This window comes from Staurois parvus, unplaced genomic scaffold, assembly GCF_062004578.1.
Source record: "Staurois parvus isolate SC_StPar_1 unplaced genomic scaffold, SC_StPar_1.0 ptg000299l, whole genome shotgun sequence".
In the NCBI taxonomy this organism is placed as follows: Eukaryota; Metazoa; Chordata; class Amphibia; order Anura; family Ranidae; genus Staurois; species Staurois parvus.
Genome location: NW_028318095.1, coordinates 23,778,626 through 23,805,500, shown reverse-complemented (window position 1 = coordinate 23,805,500; position 26,875 = coordinate 23,778,626). Strand labels below are relative to the sequence as shown.

At 41.4% G+C, this 26,875-nt stretch overlaps 1 protein-coding gene across 2 annotated transcripts in view; it reads left to right on the top strand.

Moving 5' to 3' along the window:
- Positions 1-1,347: 1,347 nt before the first annotated feature.
- NSRP1 (nuclear speckle splicing regulatory protein 1) overlaps positions 1,348-26,875 on the top strand; it is a 111,399-nt gene continuing 85,871 nt past the window's right edge. The window contains exons 1-3 of one of the 2 annotated variants that reach the window (XM_089683043.1): positions 1,348-1,446; positions 5,908-5,955; positions 20,992-21,079. In XM_089683043.1, coding sequence (XP_089539169.1) covers positions 5,936-5,955; positions 20,992-21,079 — 108 coding nt within the window. In that variant the 5' untranslated portion in view covers positions 1,348-1,446; positions 5,908-5,935. The remainder of the gene's footprint in view (positions 1,447-5,907; positions 5,956-20,991; positions 21,080-26,875) is intronic. The other variant, XM_089683044.1, reaches the window with a different exon arrangement.

Here is a 26,875-nt window from a genome sequence, read left to right as displayed (position 1 = left end):
GAGTCCCTCCTCATGTAGCTGGTCCACCAGCCGCTGTGAGTCTGTGCTCAGGTAGCTGGTTCACCAGCTGCTGTGAGTCTGCGCTTATGTAGCTGGTTCACCAGCCACTGTGAGTTCCTGCTCTTATAGTTGGTCCACCAGGCGCTGTGAGTCCCTACTCATGTAGCTGGTTCACCAGGCGCTGCGAGTCCCTGCTCATGTAGCTGGTTCACCAGGCGCTGCGAGTCCCTGCTCATGTAGCTGGTTCACCAGGCGCTGCGAGTCCCTGCTCATGTAGCTGGTTCACCAGGCGCTGCGAGTCCCTGCTCATGTAGCTGGTTCACCAGGCGCTGCGAGTCCCTGATCATGTAGCTGGTCCAACAGACACGGCGAGTCCCTGCTCATGTAGCTGGAGCATCAGGCGCTGTAAGTATCTGCTCATTTAGCTGGTCCATCAGGCGCTGTGAGTCCCTGCTCATGGAGCTGGTCCACCAGGCACTGTGAGTCCCTGCTCATGGAGCTGGTCCACCAGGCACTGTGAGTCCCTGCTCATGTAGCTGGAGCATCAGGCGCTGTAAGTATCTGCTCATATAGCTGGTCCACCAGCCGCTGTGAGTCCCTGCTCATGGAGCTGGTCCACCAGGCACTGTGAGTCCCTGCTCATGTAGCTTCTCCACCAGGCGCTTTGAGTCCCTGCTCACGGAGCTGGTCCACCAGCCGCTGCGAGTCCCCGCTCATGTAGCTGGTCCACTAGGCGCTGCGAGTCCCCGCTCACTTAACTGGTCCACCAGGCGCAGGGTGTCCCCGCTCACGTAGCTGTTCCACCAGGCGCTGTGAGTCCCCGCTCACGTAGCTGTTCCACCAGGCGCTGCGAGTCCCCGCTCACGCAGCTGTTGCACAAAGGGGCTGCGAGTCCCCGCTCACGTAGCTGTTCCACCAGGCGCTGCGAGTCCCTCCTCATGTAGCTTCCCGAGTAGAGCTGTGTTATAGGGGTCTGGCTGATACATCCCTGAAATAAAGTGCTGGGCCGGTTTTTTTCCTTTAGTGCAACACATGTAAAGCAGAAAAATAAAATATGCATCAACATAAAACACCAGGAAGCCAAGCTCTGAATTTGTACAATCCTTCCATATAGCTGATCACATATATGAATTTTATATAACCAGTTGCCCCGTGCTGCCTGTGTTTACTCTGGCACCATATGTATTACATTCAGCACACACTTTGGAAAGGCCACTTAATAAACTCTAACGAGAGTGCGCGCATGCGCAAAGACACTGCGGCCTCGTTTGCTAGAGGTGACGTTTCTAAAATGTCACGACAGAAACAGTGAAGAACGTCTACGCATGCGCGCACCATTTCCCCGTAGCCTTGCAGGGGGTTATGGTGGAGAACTGAGCGTGCGCTGGCGCCATTTTATCGGAGATTTACATGGCGCCGCTGCTGTGAGCTAGCAGAGAGAAACAGGTATTCTCCAATTCATTCCGTTACAGCCTAGGCTTGCCTTTTCCAGCATATGCTCATTCCTAGAAACATTGCTGTACGCCTCGTTAGAAGCGAATGAAAGCTCTTTCTGGTCCTAATATTAGTCCTACCCCTGGCACAGCCGCCGGTATTTTATATACATTTCCATGGACACTTCCAGCAAGCTTGTGTTTGTGTGTGTCCTCCTCACACTGTACAGGTGTATTGTGGTTAGGGTTGCCACCTCATCCATTAAACAGCGAACACATTAATTACACAGGTTCTGGGGTGGTTTTAATGCAGATAAGGCACCAAGTTAGATTCATTTCCACCGTCAGCCCCAGAATCTGTGTAATTAATATGTGTTCGCTGTTTAAGGGATGAGGTGGCAACCCTAATTGTGGAGTGCTGAGTTCTATACACTGCGGAGCATGTCCCTGGAGCGCAGTGTCTGTGTACTGCTGGGCATAGCCATGGATGAGGTGTCATTATGTGACACTTTCAGGGCTGTGGATAAGGGGGTACCACCAGTGTTCCTGTACGGGGCCCGGGCCAGCAGGGGGGCCCAGGCAGCTGGGTAAATTGGATGTGCGTAGGGAGGGTGATCGGCTCAGTTACTGGAACCGATCCCCTGTGTGGATCTCTTTGCAGCAGCTGAAGACTGGCTTCTTCTCTTCCTCCCGCTGGTGTTCAGCTGCTGCAGAGAGAACCATACAGGGGATCGATTCCAGTAATTTCCCCCCTGCTGCACCCATCATCCTCCTTGTGCAACATAAGTTTCCCAATGTTGTCCAGGCCCCTCTGTGTGTACCCCCCCCCCCAGTGCTCCTCGGTTCCCTCCTCTTCCTCCCAAGCAAGCACACAATAGGATTCAGGTTGATGAACACAATAAGTGATCGGTACCAATTACTCACCACTGTGTTCTTTCATAAATGAAGCATAGTAAACTGTTGTTTTTTTTTGGGGGGGGGGGGGGTTGCTGTCAGGTTTGTTGTATGAGGCCCCATGGTTTCTAACAGCAGCCCTGGACACTTTAATAGTATTTGATCCCTTGCTCACTGTGTACTTCATCTATGGGCTTTAACACCCATTCACTACACATAAGCGTCCGCAGCAGCTTGAGGTTGTGCATTCCCTGACTGCGCCGAGTACACTGACTGAGCTGTCACCTACAGCATTCGGTCAAGGCTTCTGATCTGGAGGCAGCAGGATAGGCTTCCAATCAAGTGACCACTGTAAGAGCCAATCGCGATTACATGATCATATAGAAGCTGCGCTGCCATCCAGGCATTAAAGCCAGCTATAGGGCCACAAAGAGGCGACGTTAAGGGGTTAAAAGAGAAAAAAATATAAACAGTGGGAACTGCAGAGCGTCAAACCATCCCCACCCTCTTATATTCTCTACCACTCTTAGGGCTCGTTTACACTTGTGACCAGGTGGTAAAACTAGGTGGTTGAGATAACATTTTACCTCCCCCCCAACTGCTCCCCTTAAAAGAGAAGTGCGGGATTGCTTTTTTTTTTTTTTTTAATTATACTTACCTAAGTGGATGCTGCATCTGTCCTCTGTCGGCGATCACATGACCGCTTAGTTCTCACAGCCACTCTGAGCAGTGACTGACTGTCTACTTTGCACAACCCCCCCCCCCCCCCCCTTATATTCAGGGTATAACATGTTACAAACGGACCACCCTCCCCAATCCCTGTTGTGACAGCTAGTGGTGGATCTTCTCCCCGTTAGTTGTCACAATTTAAAAAAAACGTGGCCGAGCAGGGCTCCGCCTGCCCATTCGCGTCACTCGTTCACATTATTCTGGGGATGGGAAAACTACATTTTCTGACAACCTTTGTCATCTAAAAAAATAACAAGTGCACATTTTTTGCAGGTAAAAAAATATGCATTTACTATTTTATTTTTTTAGGTGTCTGGAAAGCACTGCACCAATCAGCGCCATGGTAGTTCATTGAGAACTACAAGCTGACATCTCTAATGGATGCCGGTACTTGTAATTGTTTCATTCACAGAACCCTGAATGAATGACGCAGCTGTGTGGGCGGAGCTCTCATAGCCTTCCTCTTTTCAAAAAGTTAACGCTGGTACAGGGAACTTCTCCCCGTACTGCTGTCACACAGAGGGCTCGGATCACCAAGTCGCTGCAGGAGTGGGAACGTTACATGTTCCACCATGAAAAGGGGTGGAACATGTAACTTGTTCCCAAAGGTGAGCTTATCCCTTAGCTCTTTCACTGCCAGGGCCCCCAAATTTCTTTTTTTTGGGGGGGGGGATTTTATGTGCTTGGGTGTAACTTTTTTATACAATACAAAGTCCCCTATGTGATGCTTTTTTGGTGATTGGTTCTCTTTAATGAGACATGCAGCGTCTAAACTGGCAGTGCCCACGAATATCGATCTGGGCCTGCAGATGGGCAAGCGGAGCCTGGGGTACATAGCGGGGGGGTGTCACTTTCTCACCATGTGTGGAAGCACGAATGCCTCCACCTGACAAGCCCTACTGCTTCCCTGCAGCAGGGCTAAATGTAAACAAAAACTACCTGCCCGGCACCCAGAACTACATGTCCCGGTGATACAAATCGCGTATCCCTGTGACTAACAGATTAAAGCCAAATTCCAGCCAACAGTTTTTAAACAGTTACAGCAGCACTTTTTCTCTTGTGGGATAAAGGATTTACAAAAATGAATAAAAGCTGATCATTTTAGGCACTTCTGTCAGTGTTAAATAGTTTTCTCAACCCTCTAACTGCTGCATCTGTAGTATAGCTTGTTCTGTTAAAGTATGTTGAAATATAACAGTCTTATCTGCCAGCCATGAGGTGAAATTAGACACTTTAAGTTGTTCTTCTGGTTCAAAAATTTTTATTGATATGTACATTTTAAAGTGGTTGTAAAGGCTCAAGGTTTTTTACCTTCATGCATAAAGGTAAAAAAACTTTCTGTGTGTAGCCGCTCCTATTGTGATCCGGCAAAATACACCAGAGCCTTAGCTCTCCGGAGACTCCCTCCTCACAGCCAGTGAACCAGTAAGGAGAGAGGGGGGCAGGGCCGAGCCGCATCTCTGTGTGTGAATGGACATGCAGAGCAGCAGCTCCAGAGTGAGCCTGCGAGGGTGCCCCCATAGCAAACTGCTTGCTCTGGGAACACTCGGCAGGAGGAAGGGGCCAGGAGCGCTGATGGGGGACCCGAAAAGAGGAGCTGCTCTGTGCAAAACCACTGCACAGAGCAGATAAGTATGTTTGTTTTTTTTAAATTGCCTTTAATATCACTTTAAAATACAGCATAAACTACACTTTAAAGTAGAGCTAAGCCCAATTACTACAACCTCATACCAGCGATCAGCATGTAATTGTACCTCCAAACATTTTTATCAATCCCCTAAAATTTTCAGCTTTCTGTAAAATAACACCTGGTGATCCTGTAATGAAGGTTCTTGTTTGCACTTTTTGTACTGTGGTGACAACTCTCTGTCCCAGTCTGCAAGTTTTACTCTTGCATTGTCACCATCATTACACTCTTTCCTGGTAAAGTCTTTAAAGGATAAGTTCACCATTTGACAAAAAATAATACATGCACATTTTTTTGCAGGTAAAAAAAACGTGGATTTATTATTTTTTGTTTCTGGAGTCTTTAAAGCATTGCATCAGCGATCAGCAGATCCCTAGTGCCATGCAGGACTTCTGCAGATCTGTCAGTAAATCTGCTTGTCCTTACGTGATGTACAGACAAGCAGGTATACTGACAGGAAGAATCAATGAACTACCATGGCGTTCCATAGAACCGTGGTAGTTTATTAAGAACTACAAGCCGGCAGCCGGAAAGGCTGTTGGGACTTGTAGTTCATTCATTTACAGAACACCACGTATGCATGACGCGGGCAGGCTAAGCCCCACTCTGCTGCATTTTTTTAAAATTGTGACAGCTAGCGGGGAGAAGATCCTGTTAGCTGTCACAACAGGGAGCTGGGGCGGTCCGTTCGTAACATGTTACACCCTGAATATGGATGTAACATGTTACAAACGGTGAACTTATCCTTTAAGTAGCTGTGCTGACACATTGGGGTTGATTTACTAAAATTGGAGAGTGCTAGATCTGGTGCAGCTGTGTATGGTAGCAGATTAGCTCCTCGCTCCAGCTTGTTCAATTAATCTTTGACAGAAAAAATACTGGGAGCTGATTGGTTTCTATGCGCAGCTGCACCAGATTTTGTACTCTCCAGTTTTAGTAAATGTGTAGACATGATCCTCTCTTGCCCCATCCCTTGGATTCCGAACTAACAAATATTCCCTTCTTTTTTCCTTTTCTCATTCCCACTTTTTTTCTTTATCATTCCACTCGGAGATAGGCAAATTCCAGCATCCAAGTATCCTGAGAATTTACCTCCTATATCTGTTGTTTCCGAACTGAAAAATGTAAAGCATGTTTCACATTCGATTTGTTTTTTTTCCCCAGCAGGATACATGCATAAGAAGTAATCAAGATGGCTGCTCCAGGAAAACAGTAAGTAGTGACAGAGTACATCTCATACTACACAGTTTCTTGAAACTAATTATAGTATTATGGCTTATACTGTGTACTGGTTTTCATACATGAAGCATTTTCATGTAAGGTAAACCTACCGTAAGATGCACATGGAAGTTGCTATTGCTGACCTCCTCCTGAAAATGCTAACTCTGGCTGTCATAGTGAATCACTCGCTTCAATACTTTCTCAGTCTCCTGAACATGAGGATTATTAATTTGTTTTTTCTTTTAGTGAAAGTTTGGTGAACAGTTAGACCACTGTCTGGGTACCTACTGGTCCTCGGGGTAGAAAGTAAGAATAGGTCTTTCCAGTGAGCACGCCCACAGTACTACTTTTCTCATACTCCCCACAAATGGAAAAAAATATATATAGTGTTCAGCTGTACAAGTTAGCCTAGATTGATTCTAAGAATGAATACTATCAAAATATATTTTATGTACACTGCGTAAATATGCATTAGAGTCCCTATGGCACTAACTGGAATGATTTTATAGCTCTGCCTGGCTACACAAACAAGCTCGTGGCTGTTTCTAATACTGCCTTAATGACTTCACCTAGTAATCCTTCATGATCGGAGGGATGCTTTAGGGCTCATTCAGACCTTGGCATCCTGGTGAGTTGCATTAATTAATACAATTACTGTTTTGCATTGTGTTACAGAAGCCCATTTAGATATATGGACTGGTGACACCAAAACATTAAGGAAAACAGACCAGCACCATTTTTGGTGTTGCCTTACTGTGTTGGGGTGCACTTGAAAAGAAATGTCTCTGTAGCGTGCTTTTCTGTAATGCCATATTGTTGCACCACACCACACTGAATAGGTATGAATAGGCCCTTAGTAAAACACCCTAGCATCTTTTTGGGGCTTCAAAAACAGCTGATGAGTAGGGGTACAAGAAACATGACTCATGCGAGTGTTAGATGCTTAGGGCCCACTCACCTTTCCAGTGTGATTTATTGTGATAAAGTGCACGTTACCACATTACATGTTTACAGCTATCACGTGTTCATTTTAACTGGCACCCAAACACACTTGGGGGGTGTGTGTGTGTGTGCTAAATCCATTTTTTTTTTTCTGCCCATGTGTACCAGGCTTAACTGACTGGCTCCTCGTGCTGCTTCTCCCCCCTCCTTGTCTGTGATCTGCTGTAAAAAGGCCAATACAAAGTCAAGTACTTACAGTGCCTGCCTTTAAGCTGATATTAAACCCAGACCTAAAGATGTAATTTATTGTAGCTTAGCAAGCCTTAGACGTGGTGGCTGTATTAATGTTCTTTTTTAGGCTTTTTTACCTTCTCTTTGTGCCTGTGATCTGGCCAGCAAAACATTTCCTGTATTAGAATGCCGCCACTCTGGATGAAGAAGCAAAGGGGCACATTTGGACAGCAGCATTGTCGGTCTGGAGGAAGTGTAAGATGTACTAGGGGGTTTAGTTGTGCTAACAAATTGAAGCCAAATTCCAGCTCATACTTCAGTTATACAAACAGTTGCAGCAACAGTTTTTTGTTTTCTTTTGGTATAAAGGTTTTAAATGAATAACTTAAAGCTGATCATTGTAAGCCCTCTGTCAGTGGTAAATGGTTTGTCTCAACCCTCTGATACTTGCAAGAGAGCTTGTTCTGTTGAAAAATAACAGACTTTCAGGAGGCCGGATATAGTGAATGCACGGTCCTGGGTTTAATAACATTTTATTCAGGCCCTTTACTCAGTCCTTTGTTGAAGCATCTTTGGTAGTAATTACAGCCTCAGGTCTTTTTGGGTATAATGCAACATGGTTTGCAGACTTGGATTGGAGAATTTTCTGCCATTCTTTGCAAATCCTCTCAAGTCAGGCTGGATGGGGACCATCAGTGGACAGCCATTTTCAGGTCTCTACAGAGATGTTCAATTCCGGCTAGGCCACTCTAGGATATTCACAGAGTTGTCCCTAAACCACTGCTGTGTTGTCATGGCTCTGTGCTTGGGATCGTTGTCATGTTGGAAGGTGAACATTCAGTACATTCTGCAGTTATGAGCACTTTTCATTGAGGATATTTGTGTACTTTGCTACATCCTGCTTTCCCTCAACCCTGACTTGTCTCCTATTTCCTGCTGCCATAAACACCCCACAACATAATGCTGCCACCACTATGCTTCACTGTGGGGATGTTATTGGGCAGGTGATGAGTGTTGCCTTGCTTCCTCTAGACATAATGTTTGAGACCAAACTGTTCAATCTTGGTTTAATCAAACCAGAGAATCTTGTTCCTAACAGTCTGAGAGTCCTTCAGGCACTTTTTTGCAAACTCCAAGCAAGCTTTCATGTGCTTGAAGTTTGCACACTAAGTTTCTGTCTAGCAAGTCTGCCATAAAGCCCAGATCAGTGGAGGGCTGCAGTGATGGTCATCCTTCTGGAACTTTCTCCCATCTTCACTAAGGATCCCTGGAGCTCAGTCAGAGTGACCATTGGGTTCTTGGTCACCTTGAGTACTAAGGCTCTTCTCCCGCAATTGCTCAGTTTGGCTGGGCTACCAGCTGTTGCAAGAGTCCTGGTTGTGCCAAACTTTTTTCCATTTGAGATTTATGGAGGCCACTATGCTCTTTGGAGTCTTCAGTGCAGCAGAATTTTTTTGTAGCCTTCACCAGATCTCTGCCTTACAGTAATCCTGTCTCTGAGCTCTGCATGCAGTTCCTTTTGATCTTTTTTTCTGATACTGTATGCATTATCAGCTGTGAGACCTTTCAGGCCCTATTCACACCTGTGTGATATGTAGTTCTAAGCTCCAAAACAATTAAGGGGAAAAAAATTATTTATTCTCAGTAGAGATGGTTCACATCTTCACTCCAAGTCACCTGAAGCTCAGAAAAGTTCTGACGCTTTTTTGTCACTCACATCAGGCAGATTTGCTCATTTTTTTAATTCAATAGAAGTGAATGGAAACACGCATTGCTGAGTGTTTTTGCATGTTTTTGGAGCCTTTTTCTGCTCAAATGAAAAATGTAAAAAAAAATTATAATAAATGAATAAATAATTGTTAAATAAAATAAATACACAAATGAATAAAAATAATCAATAAAATAAATTAATAATATGTAATAATAAATATCTTTTTAATTCCATTGAAATTAATGGAAACATGCCATTCGTGCATTGTTGAGTGTTTTTGCACGTTTTGTTGAATGTTTTTGGAGTGTTTTTCTGTTCAAATGAAAAAACGTAAAAAAAAAAAATGAATAAATGTTAAATAAAATAAATACACAAATAAAAATAATCATAAATAATACATAAATGAATAACTGAATGTAATAATAAATAATAATTAACCTCTAACTTTACCCCTTTAACCCCCCCCCCCCCAAACTTAGTAATATAATTACATTAACACCCTAACAAAAAATAAATATGTTAATAATAATAAAAAATAAACACCCCAACCCTAAAATAAAAAATAAAGAAGACAATAAATAAAATATTACCCCCTAACCCAAACACCTAACTCTAACTCTCAACTCTAACACCTAACTCTTTACCCTAAGCTTAACCCCTAATCCTAACACCTAACCCCTAACTCTAACCCTACCTAATAATAATAAAAAAATTAAAGGCTGATGGAAAAGCTGAAAAACCTAGCAACAATTGATGAAACCGATGATATTTTTCTCTATTGGCTATTAAAAAAATGCCAAAGCTCAAAAATGCTTTAAAAACTCTGTACTAAAACGCATAAAATATCAAACACGAAAAAACACGACGCTTAGATATGAATGCAGCCTCATAGAGAGGTGTGTGCCTTTCCAAATCATGTCCAATCAAATTACTTTTCTACAGTGCGACTCCAGTCAAGGTGTAGAAACATCTCAGCAAGTGTTGTTGTAAAGGGTCTGAATACTTATTCCAATGTGACATTTATTATTATTATTATTATTATTATACAGGATTTATATAGTGCCAACAGTTTGCTCAGTGCTTTACAATATAACGGGAGACAATACAGTAACAATACAGTTCAATACAAGAGGGATAGGAGGGCCCTGCTCCTTGGAGCTTACAATCTAAGAGACATTTTCAGATTTTCCTCTTTCACACATTTGCAAACATTTGTTTTTGGTTTTCATTTTGTCATTATGGGGTACTGACTGAAGATTATTGAGAAAAAATGAATTTAAATAACTGCAGTATCAGGTAGCAACACAACAAAATTGAAAAAAGTGAAAGGAGTCTGAATACTTTTTGAATGCACCATAGAAGCGTGCAATGGTTAATTTAAAAATAAAAACTATTTTAGCCTAGTATTTGATGAGAACATTATTTTGAAATAAAGTAACAAGAACACGATGCAGCTTAGTAATTAGCCCATTTCAGTGTTGGGTTAGGCAGCTATTTTAGATAGAAATGTTGCTAAAAGGAAATGTGTCTTTTAATGGTCATGTGTATGGCAGGTATGCTTTTTGCTGAATAAACTGCATACATGACAGTGGAGGCCAAGACCCTATGCAGACCTGTCTCTGTCTATTCTATGGGATTATGAAGCTTGCTTCTCTCACTTAGTATATGGAATATGTTCTTTGCGCTGTCAAAGGAGAAGCTTAAACCTCTTGTGTTATCTGTAACACAAAGTTTTAGTGCTGATGAAAATGTCGAGACTTTTATAAATAAATGATGATATTACTAATGAACTGAATACATTCCTATAAAACTCTTTCTATAAACAGGGGTTTCTTGATGTGATTGATATGACAAAGCGATACATTATACAAAAGAGCCTGCACATTCACAGCAACTTCAGAAGAGATCTGAATGCAGGGATTTTTGAAAACTGCTTTTCTTTTACAAACCATTTTTATTAGGTTTTAAAGCAACATACTAGAGCAAAATACAGTATGGGTTTGGTCATTGACAAGGCAAAGTGCAAGTGAGGTTAATAAAATAGCATGTCCTGTACAGTTACTCTTGGCTTGCCTTGCCTTACGTAGCTTGATTGTAGCTTGGAGTGGTCATGGCTTAATGTTCAAGACGAACTCCGAAGTCTAAACCAGATTCAGTATATCAGATCTATAGAATAAAATACCTAAAAAGGGGAGCAAAAAGATTAGCTGAAGAGAGGAGAAGGAAGTATTGGTGTTGGAGGGTGAAGGAAATGGAGCAAAAGGAGAGGATGTCCAAGGAGCTCTGGTCCCACTTACCCTGTTCTCATCCAGTTAAGTGGCTTTCAGCACAATATCATTATTCACATCAATATCTGCAGGCATATAACGGGTAAGCCAGGGAGTTTAGCGTTTGTGGGAATGTTTGCATAGAATCATGGAGAATTGCACATTCATTAGATACCAAGACATTTTTGTTTTAAGTTGAACTGGAATGCCAGCTACAATATACACAAGAGTTTGCAAAATTCAGCGTCAAGCCTAAGACTCAAAGTGAGCCCCTACAGCTATCCCCACTATTATAATACGAAGTATATTTGAACTAGGAATTCTTAATTGTGCACAGTATCATATGTTTCCCAGCCTGAGGATTTAGGCATGTAAACTTGCTTACTTTGCCTAAACCAGAGCATGGCCTCCCAGTAGACCTAGGCATGTCTTGAAACCAACCTTGCCCTGCATTAGAGAATATGTAAACCCAACATTTCATATTCCTGGTATGTGCCTGCTGTGTCATGTACTTGTATGAAAAAGTATCCTGTTCTCTTTGTATTGCCTTCTTTGTGTGAAATCCCTGGTGTTTCTGCCAGTCCCTCTGCTTTCCTATTATAACTGGCCACACTAGGCATGAGGGCATAGATGGTCAGTTTTTTGGCTGTACTGGGAGCTAATCCAAGGATCAGGCTTATGCTGACATGCCCCCTCCCTCCGCCATTCACTGGGAAGATCAGTGTCCTGTTTCGCCTCCCTGAGCTCTCAAAGCTCCTTTTGCAGCTGGGAACAAAGAGTATGTGATCACTCATAAAAAGGGGAAAAAGAAAAAATATATATAGTTGCATCCTACTGTAAAAGAGAGAAGAAAATTGGTCTGGGAGGATGCCAAGAGGCCTACAGCAATATGTCTGGACTATTATTATTATATTATTATACAGGATTTATATAGAGCCAACAGTTTGCTCAGCACTTTACAATATAACGGGAGACAATACAGCAACAATACAGTTCAATACAAGAGGGATAGTATGGAGTAGAGTGTCAAGACGGAAGCCTTTTCTTATGAAGAAAAACATCCAAGCCCGGCTAAATGTTGCAAAAACACATCTAAAGTCTCCCAAAAGCATGTGGCAAAATGTGTTCTGGTCTGATGAAAGCAAGGTTGAACCTTTTGTGCGCACCCCCTACCCGGATATGCAGAATCATGTATATATACGTGATTTTGCACACCGTGCCACCTTGTAGCAGTATTTCTGCTATTGGGCGGTCGGGAAGCAGTTAATTTGCACAGACAAAAAGTTATTTAACTAACAAATTCATTGAAGACCATGTTGCAAAAGTGAATACACCCCGATGAAAGTCTTAGGAGCAAAGCTAAATTTTAGTCAACAAAATCCTAAATAACAAGAATTCAACTACACGTGAGTCTAATTATGCATTAAACAAGTGTCCAGCAGACAGTTGATTATAAAAGGGCGTTGCTTTACAAAGAAAACCCCTTCCCATTTCATGCTGTCAGCAATGGCACCACTAGAAGAGAAATGTCACAAGGCCTGAGAGAGAAAATAATTTCATTACACAAGAAATGTGAAGGCTACAAGAAGGTCAGCAAAGCTTACTTATCAGTATCAGAATACTGTAGCAAAAGTGATACAAAAATTTAAGAAAGATGGAACTGCAACCATCTCACAGAGACATCCAGGCTGTCCAAGGAAGTTAACAAATCAACAGGAGCATCTTCTGATGAGAAGGGTTGAATAAAATTGCCATGCAAGTTCACTGCAGTTAGCTAAAGAAGTTGAAAGCCACACTGGAGTGATTGTTTCCCATGACACAATACGGCGTACATTGCAGAGGAATGGGATGCATTGGTGTCATCTGCAAAGGAAGCCTCTTTTAAAGCCCATGCACAAAAAAGCCCGCCTAGAATTTGCCAGGTCCCATGCTGAAAAAGACGACTACTGGGACTCTGCATGCATGGTGCCTACAGTCAAACATGGTAGTGGCAGTGTCCTTCTGTGGGGCTGCATGAGTGCTGCTGGTGTCAGGGAGCTGCATTTCATTAATGGTATCATGGATTCACAGATGTACTGCTCTATATTGAAAGAGAAGAAGCTACCATCACTCTGTGCCCTTAGTCATCATGCACATGACAATGATCCAAACACATATCTAAGGCCACTGTTGCATTTCTAAAGAAGAGGATTCAGTGGCCTTAAACAATGGAAAAAGATAGATATTGCAATATGTTGCCAACTCGTTCATTCCATGCCTAGAAGACTTGGTGCTGTCCTTACAAATCATGGAGGTCATACAAAATACTAGATGTAGTAGTTTTTGTTGTGGGGAGTATTCATGTTTGCATCAACTAATTAGAGTAAAACCTGAAAATTTTGTAATACAAGTTTATATTTTTAACCTTACTTTCATGTAATGAGATAAACAAATGTTCTAAAAAACTCAGTTTTGGAATAAGTTTGGAAATTGTTCTTGTGTTCATTGAGATATTGGTTAAAATCTTACTTTTCAAAAGGAGTGTACGCATTTACACACACACACATATATATATATATATATATATATATATATATATATATGTATATATATATATATATATACGCACATACAAATGTTTCATTCCAATATTAAACTGAATGGGTTGTTTTACAAGGCGAGGATATACAAAACTGACCATAAAAATGAATTCAAAGCTCTAACCAATCCTATGTTTTTTAATTCAGTTAATTCAAAAGGTAAAAATATAGATGAACAAAATAGACAACATATGTCCTTATAAATCCTTTATTAACACTCATTAAAAATATCTGTAAAAACACATGACAAACGGTACATAGTGAATTAAAATATACATAAACACACCTATCCTGTCCCCAAATGCATAAATGTGCAAATTACTATCATATTGAATATTAAAGTGCTACTAAACCTAGGCGGATGTCTGTGTGAGGGAGGTATGAGGCGATTCTGAGAAATACACCTTTTTTATCTATCTACCAGTCTTATTTCCTCTAGTCCACAGTAGTTTTCTCTGTCTGCATTGGACTTCTATTGTCACGTCTGCATCCATGATATATAATGAGATCCTCCTGTGTGCTTCATGGAACAATTTATCTTTTCAAACTGCTTACATTGTTTGAACCATCAGGATGAACTCTTAAGGGAAGAGAAATCCTTTATTGAACCATGGAAGGACTCCGTTTACAGTTGAATATCCATCCATCTACCAAATGGTCATTGGTCTCCAAGATTAATGTATTTCTGAACGGGGGGATACCACCATCATTGCTGAGACCCAGTTAAGACCAGAGGCATTTTCGAGGTGCATTTGTTCAGTGCATTCTTCTAGCGCATTGGCCCTGTGTGGTCTATGTGTGGAGGTGAGGGGGCAATCTAGCTGGTGATGGATTCATTTCCTGCGACCACCTGCATCTGCAATTTATAGACAGCTGATATCTGCATATGTTTTACATCTTTAGGACTTGTTCTTTACGTGGACTTTATTTGTGGTCATTGTCACGTTTATGTTATTGTAGATTTATTGGGATTGTTTGATCTTGGGGATTGTATTTGCACACCTTAGACACCAGTTGTTTATATTATTTATGTTTTTCTCCCACTTATGGGATTAATTGGATTGGAGGTCATTATAGTGGGGCCCTTTATTTCTCCAGTAGTTTATTTCCAGTAGTTGTATATGGAGGTCACTTTCTCATGGTTTAGTATCATTATTTCACAATTATTTTTAGGAAACATTTATGGCCTTTTTGGTCCCACGGATAGTGGTATTGCATGCGGATTTGTGCATTTAGCTATTAGGGTCACTTATGTTGATGCCACCATTTGGGCAACTGGGAGTTCACTTATATCACTTTTAGCCTTCTGCATTTATGACAGCTTGGAATTATTCACTATCGTGTTTTCATTCACTACTGACCTTTTTTCCTCGGTCAGCACTTTTCCTTATTTGTTCACGTTATTATTTTGCACTAGTCCTTATAAGGCACTATTTGGATGTCACTTTCAGACATTTGGGAGCACACTTACACCTTATCTTTTTAAGGGAGGTTTTTATATTCACGTTTCTATATTGTACACATATCACACTGACCATTTTTTCCTGGTCAGTCTGTGCCTTTTTTTCTTCTTTTTTTTTCCTTTGCTTTTGCAGTACTACATATGTGCAGTTCTATATTTTTCACTTGTTTTAACCATTACTGGTTTACACTGTTTATTATGATTCATATATGTGGATGAAGTCATAGAATTCTTTGGGATAGCGCTACACCATTTTGTTTTTAATATAATTTTTTTTTCTATCTAGGCATATAGTCCGGTAATAGCAGCTCCCCTTTTTCTAATTACACAGGCAGGTAGCACGGGAGGTGGCTTGAAAATCTCTGCCATGGATGGTAATTTTGGGATGTGTTCTAGGATCCATAATGAGAACCCTGTGGTGAATTTTTGATGGTGTTCTGAGAAATGTCTAGGGATACTGTTTGTCGGATCCCGCTTCTATAAGACGTCTATGCTCACCAAAGTGTTTCCGTATGGTTCTGATGGTCCTCCCCACATAGAATAATCCACATGGGAATTGAGTGGTGAAACGGATGGGTTGTATATTTTCCTCCAGGACTAATTTTTCAGACTTATGGACTGGTTTCTTTTGGTAATGCTAAAACGCGTCTTGAATAAGTGGGGCGGGTTATCCTTTTTCCAATAATTTTTTGGCGAGGATTTCACCATGTACAATATAATCAACCTTCCTAGTACAATTGTTCCTTAATCAGCAGTATTGACTTTTTGGAATGTTTTTAACCCACCTGGGGTGGTGACAACTCTGATAATGAATATATGAGTTGTCAACCTTGGGCTTGACATAGTTTTTAAAAAATCTTACCATCATCATGACAGAGGTGTAGATCTAAGAAGGCCAGAGCGTAAGGGTCTTGTACATAGGTGAAAGGTAATCCTAAGTGGTTGATATTGCAGTATTGTACAAACGTGTCAACAGTGTGAGGGGGGGCTATCCCATATGACTACGTCATTTATATATCTCCCATAATACACAATATGGGATGCAAAAGGGTAATTGTTGGTTATGTATTGGTGTTCCCAGAAGCCCATGGTGAGGTTGGCATAGCTGGGGGCAAAATTGGCCCCCATAACTGTGCCATTCTGCTGTAGAAAATAGTTCCCTTCCAATTCAAAATAGTTATGCTGTAGACAAAACTTGGTGGCTTCCAGGATAAACTGAGCTTGTCTTGGGTTCATTAGAGGGTCCTCCGCTAGAAAATGTTGGATGGCTTGGAGGTCTACCTCATGGATGATGGATGTATACAGGGATGTAACATCCAGTTAGACCCATAAGTATGTGGGTTCCCAACAATAGAGCAGAAGCATGTCTAAGAGATGTATACCGTCTCTTAATATAAGAGGGTAGATTTTGGGCCAGTGGTTGTAAGAAATAATCTACATATATTGAGAAACCACTGGTGACGCTGTCCATAGCTGCCACAATGTGGCGGCAGGGTGGTTTTATAGATCCTTATGTATTTTCGAGAGGTGATAAAAGTAGGGGCTCTGATAGAACTCCTTTCTCAAAAAAAGAGGCCTTCATGTTCGTAATGATATTGTTCTTCAATGTTGAGTTAATAAGGACCATAGCTTCACTGGAGAAAGCTGGTAAAGGATTGTGGTGTAATTTCTGGTATGTGTTATGATTAGAGAGCAACCTATTGGCCTCTTTTATATAATCTCTTCTATTTTGGATGATGATGTCACCACCCTTCTCTGTAGACTTGATGACACTATCTGAATTGTTGGTAAGCTTTTTCAGGGCTATTTTTTCACATTATCTAAGGTTGGGGGATTTGTGAGAAATGCGTGGATCAGGATTACACATGCAGATGAAATCAGCATATACCACCTGATAGAAAGTTTGAACATAAGGTCCTTTATTGTGAGTGGGATTGAAAATGGACCTTGGTCTCAAAGTGCTTTGCTGGACAGGAGGGGAAGTGGGGAGATGTGTGAGCCACTCGACATCATGACTATAATTTCCATATATAAATCTAAGCAAGTTATGATGGGCAAGTCTGAGTCATCAAGAGATATTGTCTCATTATCTGTTTGAGATGAATTTTTAGCTGATTTAATGTTGTAAAATCTCTTTACAGTAAGGTCTCAAACAAACTTGTTTAAATCTTTAAACAATGGGAATGGGTTAGGCTGAACCATTGGGGCAAAAGATAGGCCTTTACCTAATAAAGAGATATCGTGGGCAGAAAGTTCTAGAGTGGACAGGTTGTAAATCTTTACAGTTTCCTGATTTTTCCTTTTCTTATATCTGCCTCTTCCCCCCCCCCCCGCCCTCCTTCCTCTCCTATGTGTTTTCTTTTTATGAGGTTGGGTGGGGGGCACATCACTAAAAAAGTGTCGGAATTGTTAGGAGGTATGCTACCAGAATCAGAGGTAGGGTGTTTTGCATCTTTAGGAACAGGGCCGATCATCAAGTTGGGTGGGATATCTGTATCCCGAGTGGTCCCAGATGGTACTATCCTTATATTACCCAAGGTAGATGTGGATATAGTTTGGCCTTCTGGGTGTATTGTAGTGGTGGCAGTTCCCTAGGAACTGTTGTCAAGATCCTTGGTAATACTCTGCAATCCATTGTTGGGTAATATATGAGTTTCACTTTGAACTGAAGTGTTGTCGTCACTTTTGGTATTAGTACTGGGAGAGAGTGTAGTTCTAATCTTTCTATTCCGATTCGGCAAAGGAGAGAGATTGGGAGGTGGTCAATTGTTGGATGTACTGGAGGTGGAGAGATTGTGTGTTATGAGTTTTGTCCATATACATGAGTATTATTCATGGTATTCATCCTTGCTCATATACTGCCATTTATATATGTTATTTATTCTTCTGATTGCTCCCTTTTATGTATTGTCCCAACAGATGAATTTAGTATTAGCATTGCACTGTTCCTTTAATCATTGCTGGGCATTGTTGTCCCACGACGACAGCATTTTCCCCTATTTAAGTTTCACTTATCATGAGTATCATCAGGCCCGTAGAAGGAGCTAGAGGCTCCAAGCACCGTAGCCTGTTCTCGGTCTGTGTTCCTGGTACAGCTGACCCTCCACCTTTTCCGGTAATGTAATTTCCGCCAGTACATTCCACACTGGTGGCATGGGCTCTTCCTGGTATAGGATTGGCCTCACTGTACTTCTACACATCAGGGAGCTCCCCACACTGCATTTACGGCTCCATGCCATTCCAGCCAACATCCATGGCGTGACCAGAGGTACCTGCAGGATGGTGAGGAGCGGTTAACCCCTTATACAGATGAGCTTGTTTATCATTCTTGTGTTTTTAATCCTTCTGTATTAAATACAGCATTTACTACTGCACTTAGTATGTATAAGTTAGTGACACAAAATTCCCATTTAAGCTGCAATAAATCCAAAAATCAAAAATGTAATACAGCGAGTAAAATAAGTATTGAACACGGGACTATATTTCTCAGTAAATATATTTCTAAAGGTGTTATTGACCTGAAACTTTAACCACATGTCAGTAACAATCCATACATACAAACAAACCAAAACAAATGCGTTCAGAAATTTTTATGTGTAATAAAATGGAATGACACAGGGAAAAAAAATTGAACAGATGAAGAAAAAGAGGTGCAAAAAAGCATGGAAAGCCAAGACACCAGGTGAAATATATCAGTAATTAGAAAGCAATCCTGCCCCTTGTCAGTACAAATTAATATCAGTTGGTTCATTCTCAACTGATAGCCTATAATAAGGTGTTTCATTATTGAGGTATCACAAGAAACATCTCATGATGAGTAAAACCAAAGAACTCTTTTACAAACTGCGCAACCTTATTGTTGCAAAACATAATAATGGGATTGATTACAGAAGAATTTCTAAACTTCTGAGTGTTCCAGTAAGCACTGTTGGGACCATAATCCGGAAGTGGAAAGAACATGATTTCACCATAAAATGGCCACGACCAGGTGCTCTTCGCAAGATTTCTGACAGAGGAGTGAAAAGAGTTGTCCAAGAGCTGTGGAGAGCTTCAGAAAGACCTAGAATTAGCAGGTACAATTGTTTCAAAGAAAACAATAAGTAATGCACCCAACCGTTATGGCTTGTATGCATGCTCACCTCGCAGAACTCCATTGCCGAAGAAAAAGCATGTTGAAGCTCGTTTAAAGTTTGCTGCACAAAATTTAGACAAGCCTGTGAAATACTGGGAGAATATAGTCTGGTCAGATGAGACCATTATTGAACTCTTTGGATGTCATGATATACACCATGTTTTAAGGTCAAATGGCACTGCACATCACCCCAAAAACGCGATACCAACAGTGAAGCATGGAGGTGGGAACGTCATGCTGTGGTGTTGGTTTTCAACATATGGTACTGGCAAATGTCATGTCTTTGAAGGAAGGATGAATGGAAAAATGTACCAAAACATTCTTGATAAAAATATGCTGCCATCTACCAGGATGATGAAGATGAAACGAATGTGGATATTTCAGCAAGATAATGATCCCAAACACAAAGCTAAGGAAACTCTCAATTGGTTTCAAAGAAAGAAAATAAAGCTGCTAGAATGGCCCAGCCAATCACCTGACTTCAATCCAATAGAAAATCTATGGAAAGAACTAAAGATCAGAGTTCACAGAAGAGGCCAACGGAGCCTTCAAGATTTGAAGACTGTGTGGAAGAATGGGCCAAAATCACACCTGAGCAATGCATGCGACTAGTTTCCCTATACAGGAGGCATCTTGATGCTGTCATTACCAATAAAGGATTTTGTATGAAGTATTAAATAAATTTCCGTTAGCGTGTTCAATACGTTTTCCCTGTGTCATTCCATTTTATTACACATAACTTAATTTATGAACGTATTTGTTTTGGTTTCTTTGTATTCATGTATTACAAGGGTTGTTACCAACATGTGAACATTTCATGTCAATAGCACCTTTAGAAATATTTTTACTGAGAAAAATGGTGACAAGTTCAATACTTATTTTACCTGCTGTTATATTGTAGCTTAGCAATCCTTAGATTTGGCTGCATTCATTTTTTTCTTTTTTGGGGCAAACTAAAACCATGGAATCCAATCTCCAGCTAACACTTCATTAGCAGTTACAGCAACAGAAAGAAAGAAAAAAAGAAAACTAATGGAGAGATCATACCTAAGAACTGATACGTTGCAAAATAAATACATGTTTGCTTTTGGATTTAATACAACTTTAAATCATGTCAATTCTAGGTTGTTACACTACATAATATTGTAAGGTCGAAGGGGTGAATACTTATGCAAAGCACGGTATTAGCTGTCACATTGCGGGCAAGATTGGTAAATTAGTGTTCACTGATTATATGGACATCAATAAAATGCAAGAAGACTAGATTTTATTTATTTATTTTTTACAAAATTGACTTCTCAACTGTCTTTACTGTAATTTGACTGGCACGTATCCTGATTTTCAGCATTATGTTTACAGGAAAATACCTTGACAGTAGAAAACATTAATTCTTGGTGCACACCAGTGCAACTTGTTTTTCGATTTGACAGTTTCAAATCTCATAACAAGTTGCATCCTTATGTCTACAATAGAACCATGCAAATTGGTGCAACTCCGACGGATTTTGAAAGTAGTCCCTCACTACTTTTTGTGATTTCAGATGCAACTTGCATGAAGTTGCAAAGATGTCTTCCAAGGCAAACCTGAAGTCGCACTAACATGCAACTTTGAAATTGTGCAACTGCAAGTGAATTAAAGGTTTATTTATGTTCTAGTCTAAAGCGATTTCCAAATATTTTACAACTATCTCATCTACATCACAGGTATGGACTTATTCTTTCGAAGAAGCTGCAACAGAAAAATACTTTTATGCCAAAACACTCAGCATTTGCAGATGACTCTGATGATGAGGTGAGTGTTGTTTTGTAGCAGATTGCTTCCTTGTCTGCATGTAAATCGCAATATTTCATATCTACTTCACCATCTCGTTTATATTACCACCTACCGTGGAGCCAATACACAAAACCGCAGGCAAGCATTTGTTTATTTAAAAGCTAAAATATCAGAAAATGGTTAAATGCACAACTGAAATAAGTTTTTTTTTTTACTTTTTGGTGAGTTTGTGAGCAAGACTGGCAGACAGGAAATGCAGGTCCTGGACCTCTATGCAGACTATGGTGGGACTGGACAAAGTAAGAGCACACTGATGAGGTTACATCTACTGTAAGCATTGTCTCATATGACGCTGTGTAAAGCACTAGAGCCAATTTGCTCAGAATACTGCTCTTCCTTTTTTTTTTAGCCTGGATGCTGTTGTCCATGGATTGCAGTTGGCTGGTATCAGAAAAGATCTACAGTGGATATAAAAAGTATACACACCCCTGTTTAAAATGTCACGTTTCTGTGCTGTAAAAAAATGAAACAAAGATAAATAATTTCAGAACTGTTTCCACCTTTTAATGTGACCTATAAACTGTACAACCCAGTTGAAAAACAAACCGAAATCTTTTAGGGGGGGGAGTAAACATACAAAACTAAAATAATGTGGTTGCATAAGTGTGCACTCCCTCTTATAACTGGGGATGTAGCTGTGTTCAGAATTAAGCAATAACATTCAAAATCATGTTAAACAGGAGTCAGTACACACCTGCTGTCATTTAAAGTGCCTCTGATTAACCCCAAATACAGTTCAGCTGTTCAGGTAGGTCTTTCCTGACATTTCCTTAGTCACATCCTACAGCAAAAGCCATGGTCCTCAGAGAGCTTCCAAAGCATCAGAGGGATCTCATTGTTAAAAGGTATCAGGAGAAGGGTACAAAAGAATTTTCAAGACATTAAATATACCATGGAACAGAGTGAAGACAGTCATCATCAAGTGGAGAAAATATAGCACAACAGTGACATTACCAAGAACTGGACGTCCCTCCAAAATTGATGAAAAGACGAGAAGACAACTGGTCTGAGAGGCTGCCAAGAGGCCTACAGCAACAATAAAGGAGCTGCAGGAATATCTGGCAAGTACTGGCTGTGTGGTACATGTGACAACAATCTCCCGTATTCTTCATATGTCTGGACTATGGGGTAGAGTGGCAAGACGGAAGACTTTTCTTACAAAGAAAAACATCCAAGCCCTGCTAATTTTGCAAAAACACATCTGAAGTCTCCCAAAAGTTTGTGGGAAAATGTCTTATGGTCTGATGAAACCAAGGTTGAACTTTTTGGCCATAATTCTAAAAGATATGTTTGGCGCAAAAACAACACTGCACAAAAGAACACCATACCCACAGTGAAGCATGGTGGTGGCAGCATCGTGCTTTGGGGCTGTTTTTCTTTAGCTGGAACTGGGGTCTTAATCAAGGTAGAGGGAATTATGAACAGTTCCAAATACCAGTCAATATTGGCACAAAACCTTCAGGCTTCTGCTAGAAAGCTGAACATGAAGAGAGATTCCTCTCTCAGTATGACAATGACCCAAAGCATGCATCCAAATCAACAAAGGAATGGCTTCACCAGATGAAGATTAAAGTTTTGGAATGGCCCAGCCAGAGCCCAGAACTGAATCTGATCGAAAATCTGTGGGGTGATCTGAAGAGGGCTGTGCACAGGAGATGTCCTCGCAATCTGACAGATTTGGAGTGTAAAAGTATTAGTTTAAGGGTGTGCACATTTTTATGCAACCATATTTATTTTAGCTTTTGTATTTTTATTTCTCTCCACCTAAAAGATTTCAGTTTGTTGTTCAACTGAGTTGTACAGTTTATAGGTTACATTAAAGGTGGAAACCTTTCTGAAATTATTTCTTTGTCTCATTTTTTTACATCACAGAAACGTGACATTTTAACAGGGGTGTGTAGACTTTTTATATCCACTGTAGGTGCTGGTCATGGGTAAAAATACATTTAATGATCTACTGAATATTTTTTTTCTTTATTTTTTACCTACGTTGAAATGTAGCGATTGTTCACTCAAAACGATCAAAATGTGGGCAAATCCTACTGTGTCTAACTTACAAGCTGGTATCTGGTAGTTCTGAAGGAGTCTGTTGGAAACATCTTAGCACTTGTGCTCCAAGGCTGTCCACCCACTGAGGTTACATATTGGCTGTAGGAATTTTATTTTTGTATAATAGAGAATGCAGCAAGATGAGTGAGACTTTCCCCATTGCTGCAGCACACCAGGAGTGAAACAGCAGAGAGCCGAGTGTCGTTGACCACTGCCACAACCCGATTTAAGAGTTGTTTTTTTTTTTGTAAACTGTTTGCTGAAAACAAAATAACAGCAAAGAAGAAATACATATTGTAAGCTGGGGATAGGAAGCAGGTATAGAGCTCCCTGGGGTGAGCACACTTTCAGGCACAGATACCAGTCCAGTGATGTAGTGGCAAACAGTGGTGTGTTTATTTGTGCGATGTCTAAGTCTATTTACAAGTGCCGTACAGTGATGCAAACAGAGTCCCAAAAACAAAATCCTAGCCATGTCCTGGCACTAACTACACAATAAAAAAAAAAAAATTCTGACTATCAGGCTGTCCAAGCCTATCGCTTGTTGGCCTCCACAGACACAGTTTAACTTGTTTTCCACCAAACGTCCAGCTATAACAGACATATCTTGTCTGTTCGTTCAGACTCTAACACTTACTATGCATTTTAAGTGATCCTAAATTGCCTAACAGAGAGGTGCAACTGGACAATAGAGATCTCTAAAAGTGTATGACAGGAGCCTGGAAGATGCGTAAATCCAGAATTGGACTTTTCCAGGCTCCCTCTGAGACACTCTGCTACAATATGTAAAGAGTAGATCTAGAAACATACATAAACATTGTTTAGCAGTGAGTCAATAAAAGGCAGATCTGTATCACGACCAGTGTCTCCTCTGTTCCCATTTACATATTGAAGTCTCTTTAAAGCAGAGTTCCAGCTGTTTTTGTTTTACACACACACTTACCTGTCCCAGGGTCCACCAATGTGCTCACCCATTCCATCCCTTCTCTCCTTCTCTCTACAGTGCCAGCATCTCAACTGTGGGCACCAAGCTGTGACAGCTTGCGGCTTCACACCTGGGTGCCCACTGCTTGTGCACGAGTCGTGCTGCGCATCCTGATTGGTCCAGCAGTCTTCTGGAGCCAGTGAAAGTTCCCAGGAGACTGCGAGAGGAAGGAGGGGGCTGAATTTCCATCTCACTTCGTTGCGGCGAACTGAGCCAGAAGTGGGAGCTGGCATCGCAAGGTTGAGGGGCCTGAACATGGCGTCGTGAGCAGCGTGAGCTCAAGGCGCCTGCTATCCATGTGTGCAGCCCTGTCACAATCTGCCCTGAACTGACGGTCCGGAGCCCTGTCCTGAAGCCTGGGTGGGAGCAGTGCTGAACGCCACCGCGGCTATGAGTCCGGGAGTCCTGGTGGCGGCCGGAGGCAGTGTCAGAGGAGGCTAGACCTGTGCCCCTAGGAAGGGTGATGGGCCGGTTATGCGCATCAGATCCCTGGGAGCGGGAGGCGGCAGGGGCAACGGAGGAGAAGGGGACGGTGAGAGCATCCCTTCAGGTACTCATGTCACTACCCATGTGATGGTTGGCGGCAATTTTGAAAGTGACAAGCTATCCTAAAGGTCCTACCTATTGAAGGTATATATGACAAAACCACACCCACCTACAAAAAGATTGGGCCTGTAAGACCGTTAAAGTATATCCTTTTACCCTGGAAGTTACAGATCAATATAAACCGTATCGGTCACTGTGAATATAAACCAAATGCCCCAATGTTCAATATAAATGTTGCTTTTTCAATTTGAATCCATACACCCTAATAGAATCTTCATATAGTCCACCAGTTCTTAGTGCTCCATCAATTCTCTATGTTCATCAAACCAATATGTCCTCTTCTATTCTTAGTACCTCGAAGCAAATAAACTAAACATGGTGCATTATCGTTAAACGCAAATTATATTGGTGCGTGTACATCAAAATCATTATCACAGTGATCACATGGTACATCCAGTGATAAAATTCCTACCCTTGCCCAAAATAAGTGAATAATTGCTTGTGTATTCCACACTTCTCTATACACTGTGAATATGTGCCACGCCATACTCCAGCTAGTGGTCATACAATGCAATCAATCGTGTAACTGTAAAATCAGAGCTATTAAATATTAACGTCCTGATAACAAAAAAAACATTTTGCAAAGAGAATTTCCATTCTTATGGAGGGAAAGCAAATTAAAATACCTGGGGATTAAATTGACCTCATCCTTAACCGCCTCCCGCCCACCATATAAGATAATGATGGGAGGGCGGTGGTTCTCTCGTTCTGGGAGGACGTCATATGGCATCTTCTCACTCTAACTGCACGTGCACACCCTCGGGGGCGTACGGCGTTCAGCGATGCGCTGTGTCCCTGAGACACAGCGGATCACCAGTCACTGTAAAGAGCCAATGACGCCGGCTCTTAAGACCTTAAGTCCTTAAGACCAATGACAGATTTAAATTTATTAGAACAACTTTTTAATACAAGTAAAACATGGAAACATGGTACTTCCCGGATTTATAAAATTCTTACCGAAATTATGTGGGTTGCCTTTGTACATGAAGAAATGGGAACAGGAACTTGGAATAACATTCGAAGAGCAACAGAAAAAGAAAATATTTACATTAATACACGGATCTGTAGACATGAGTGTGGTGGAAATTAATTGTAAGTGTTTGGCACATAAGCAACAAATCGATAAATCACCTTTATGCTGGAGAGGATATATTGGGGAGAAATAATTTATCTAATTCAGGAGATAACTGAGGTTGAGGTCCCGAAAGATCCAGGCTCATGCTTATACCATAAAACTGAGACTACAGTACAAAAATATAAGAACTCGTTGGCATTTCATCTGATAAATGTGGCAAAGGGGTTGATACCTAAATTCTGGCAAGAGTAGGATATACCAAAAAGAAAAGATTGGATAAGTAGGGTTGACTATGTATACTAGATGGAGGAACTCTACCAACAGGAAGAAGATAGAGATTCAGAGAAAGGTGGGAGAAATTGGATAACTTCAAAGAGGAATTTAAAGAAAAATAGGCAATAAGAAAGGAAAAAAGAGAAGGGTGCCTTGATAGGGAGGATGAGGAGCGAGGAGATGAGGAAAAAAAAAATCAGGGAGTAGAATGGGGAAAAGGGGGTGGGAATGGGTGGGTGGAGTTTTTCTTTAGAATGAAGAGGTATAAGGGAATTGTCCAATCATTAACAAACTCATGCAGACTCCACCTCCGCAACATCGCCAAAATCCACACTTTCCAAACCCCAGAAACCACTAAACTGCTCATCAACTCCCTCATCATATCATGACTCGATTACTGCAACTCCCTCCTCACTGGCCTGCCTCACCACAGGCTATCCCCGCTTCAGTCGATCCTGAATACGGCAGCCAGACTCATTCACCTTACCAACCGCTCCGTTTCCGCCACCCCCTCTGCCAATCCCTCCACTGGCTTCCGATTGCACAACGGATTAAATTCAAAATCCTAACACTGAAGTACAAAGCTGTCCACCATACTGCCCCAAATTACATCACCGACCTAATATCCAAGTACCACCCAACACGCACACTCCACTCCTCACAAGACCTCCTTCTCTCTAGTTCCCTGGTGTCCTCCTCCCATGCCCGCCTCCAGGATTTCTCCAGGGTGTCACCCATCCTCTGGAACTCCCTGCCCCAACCCATC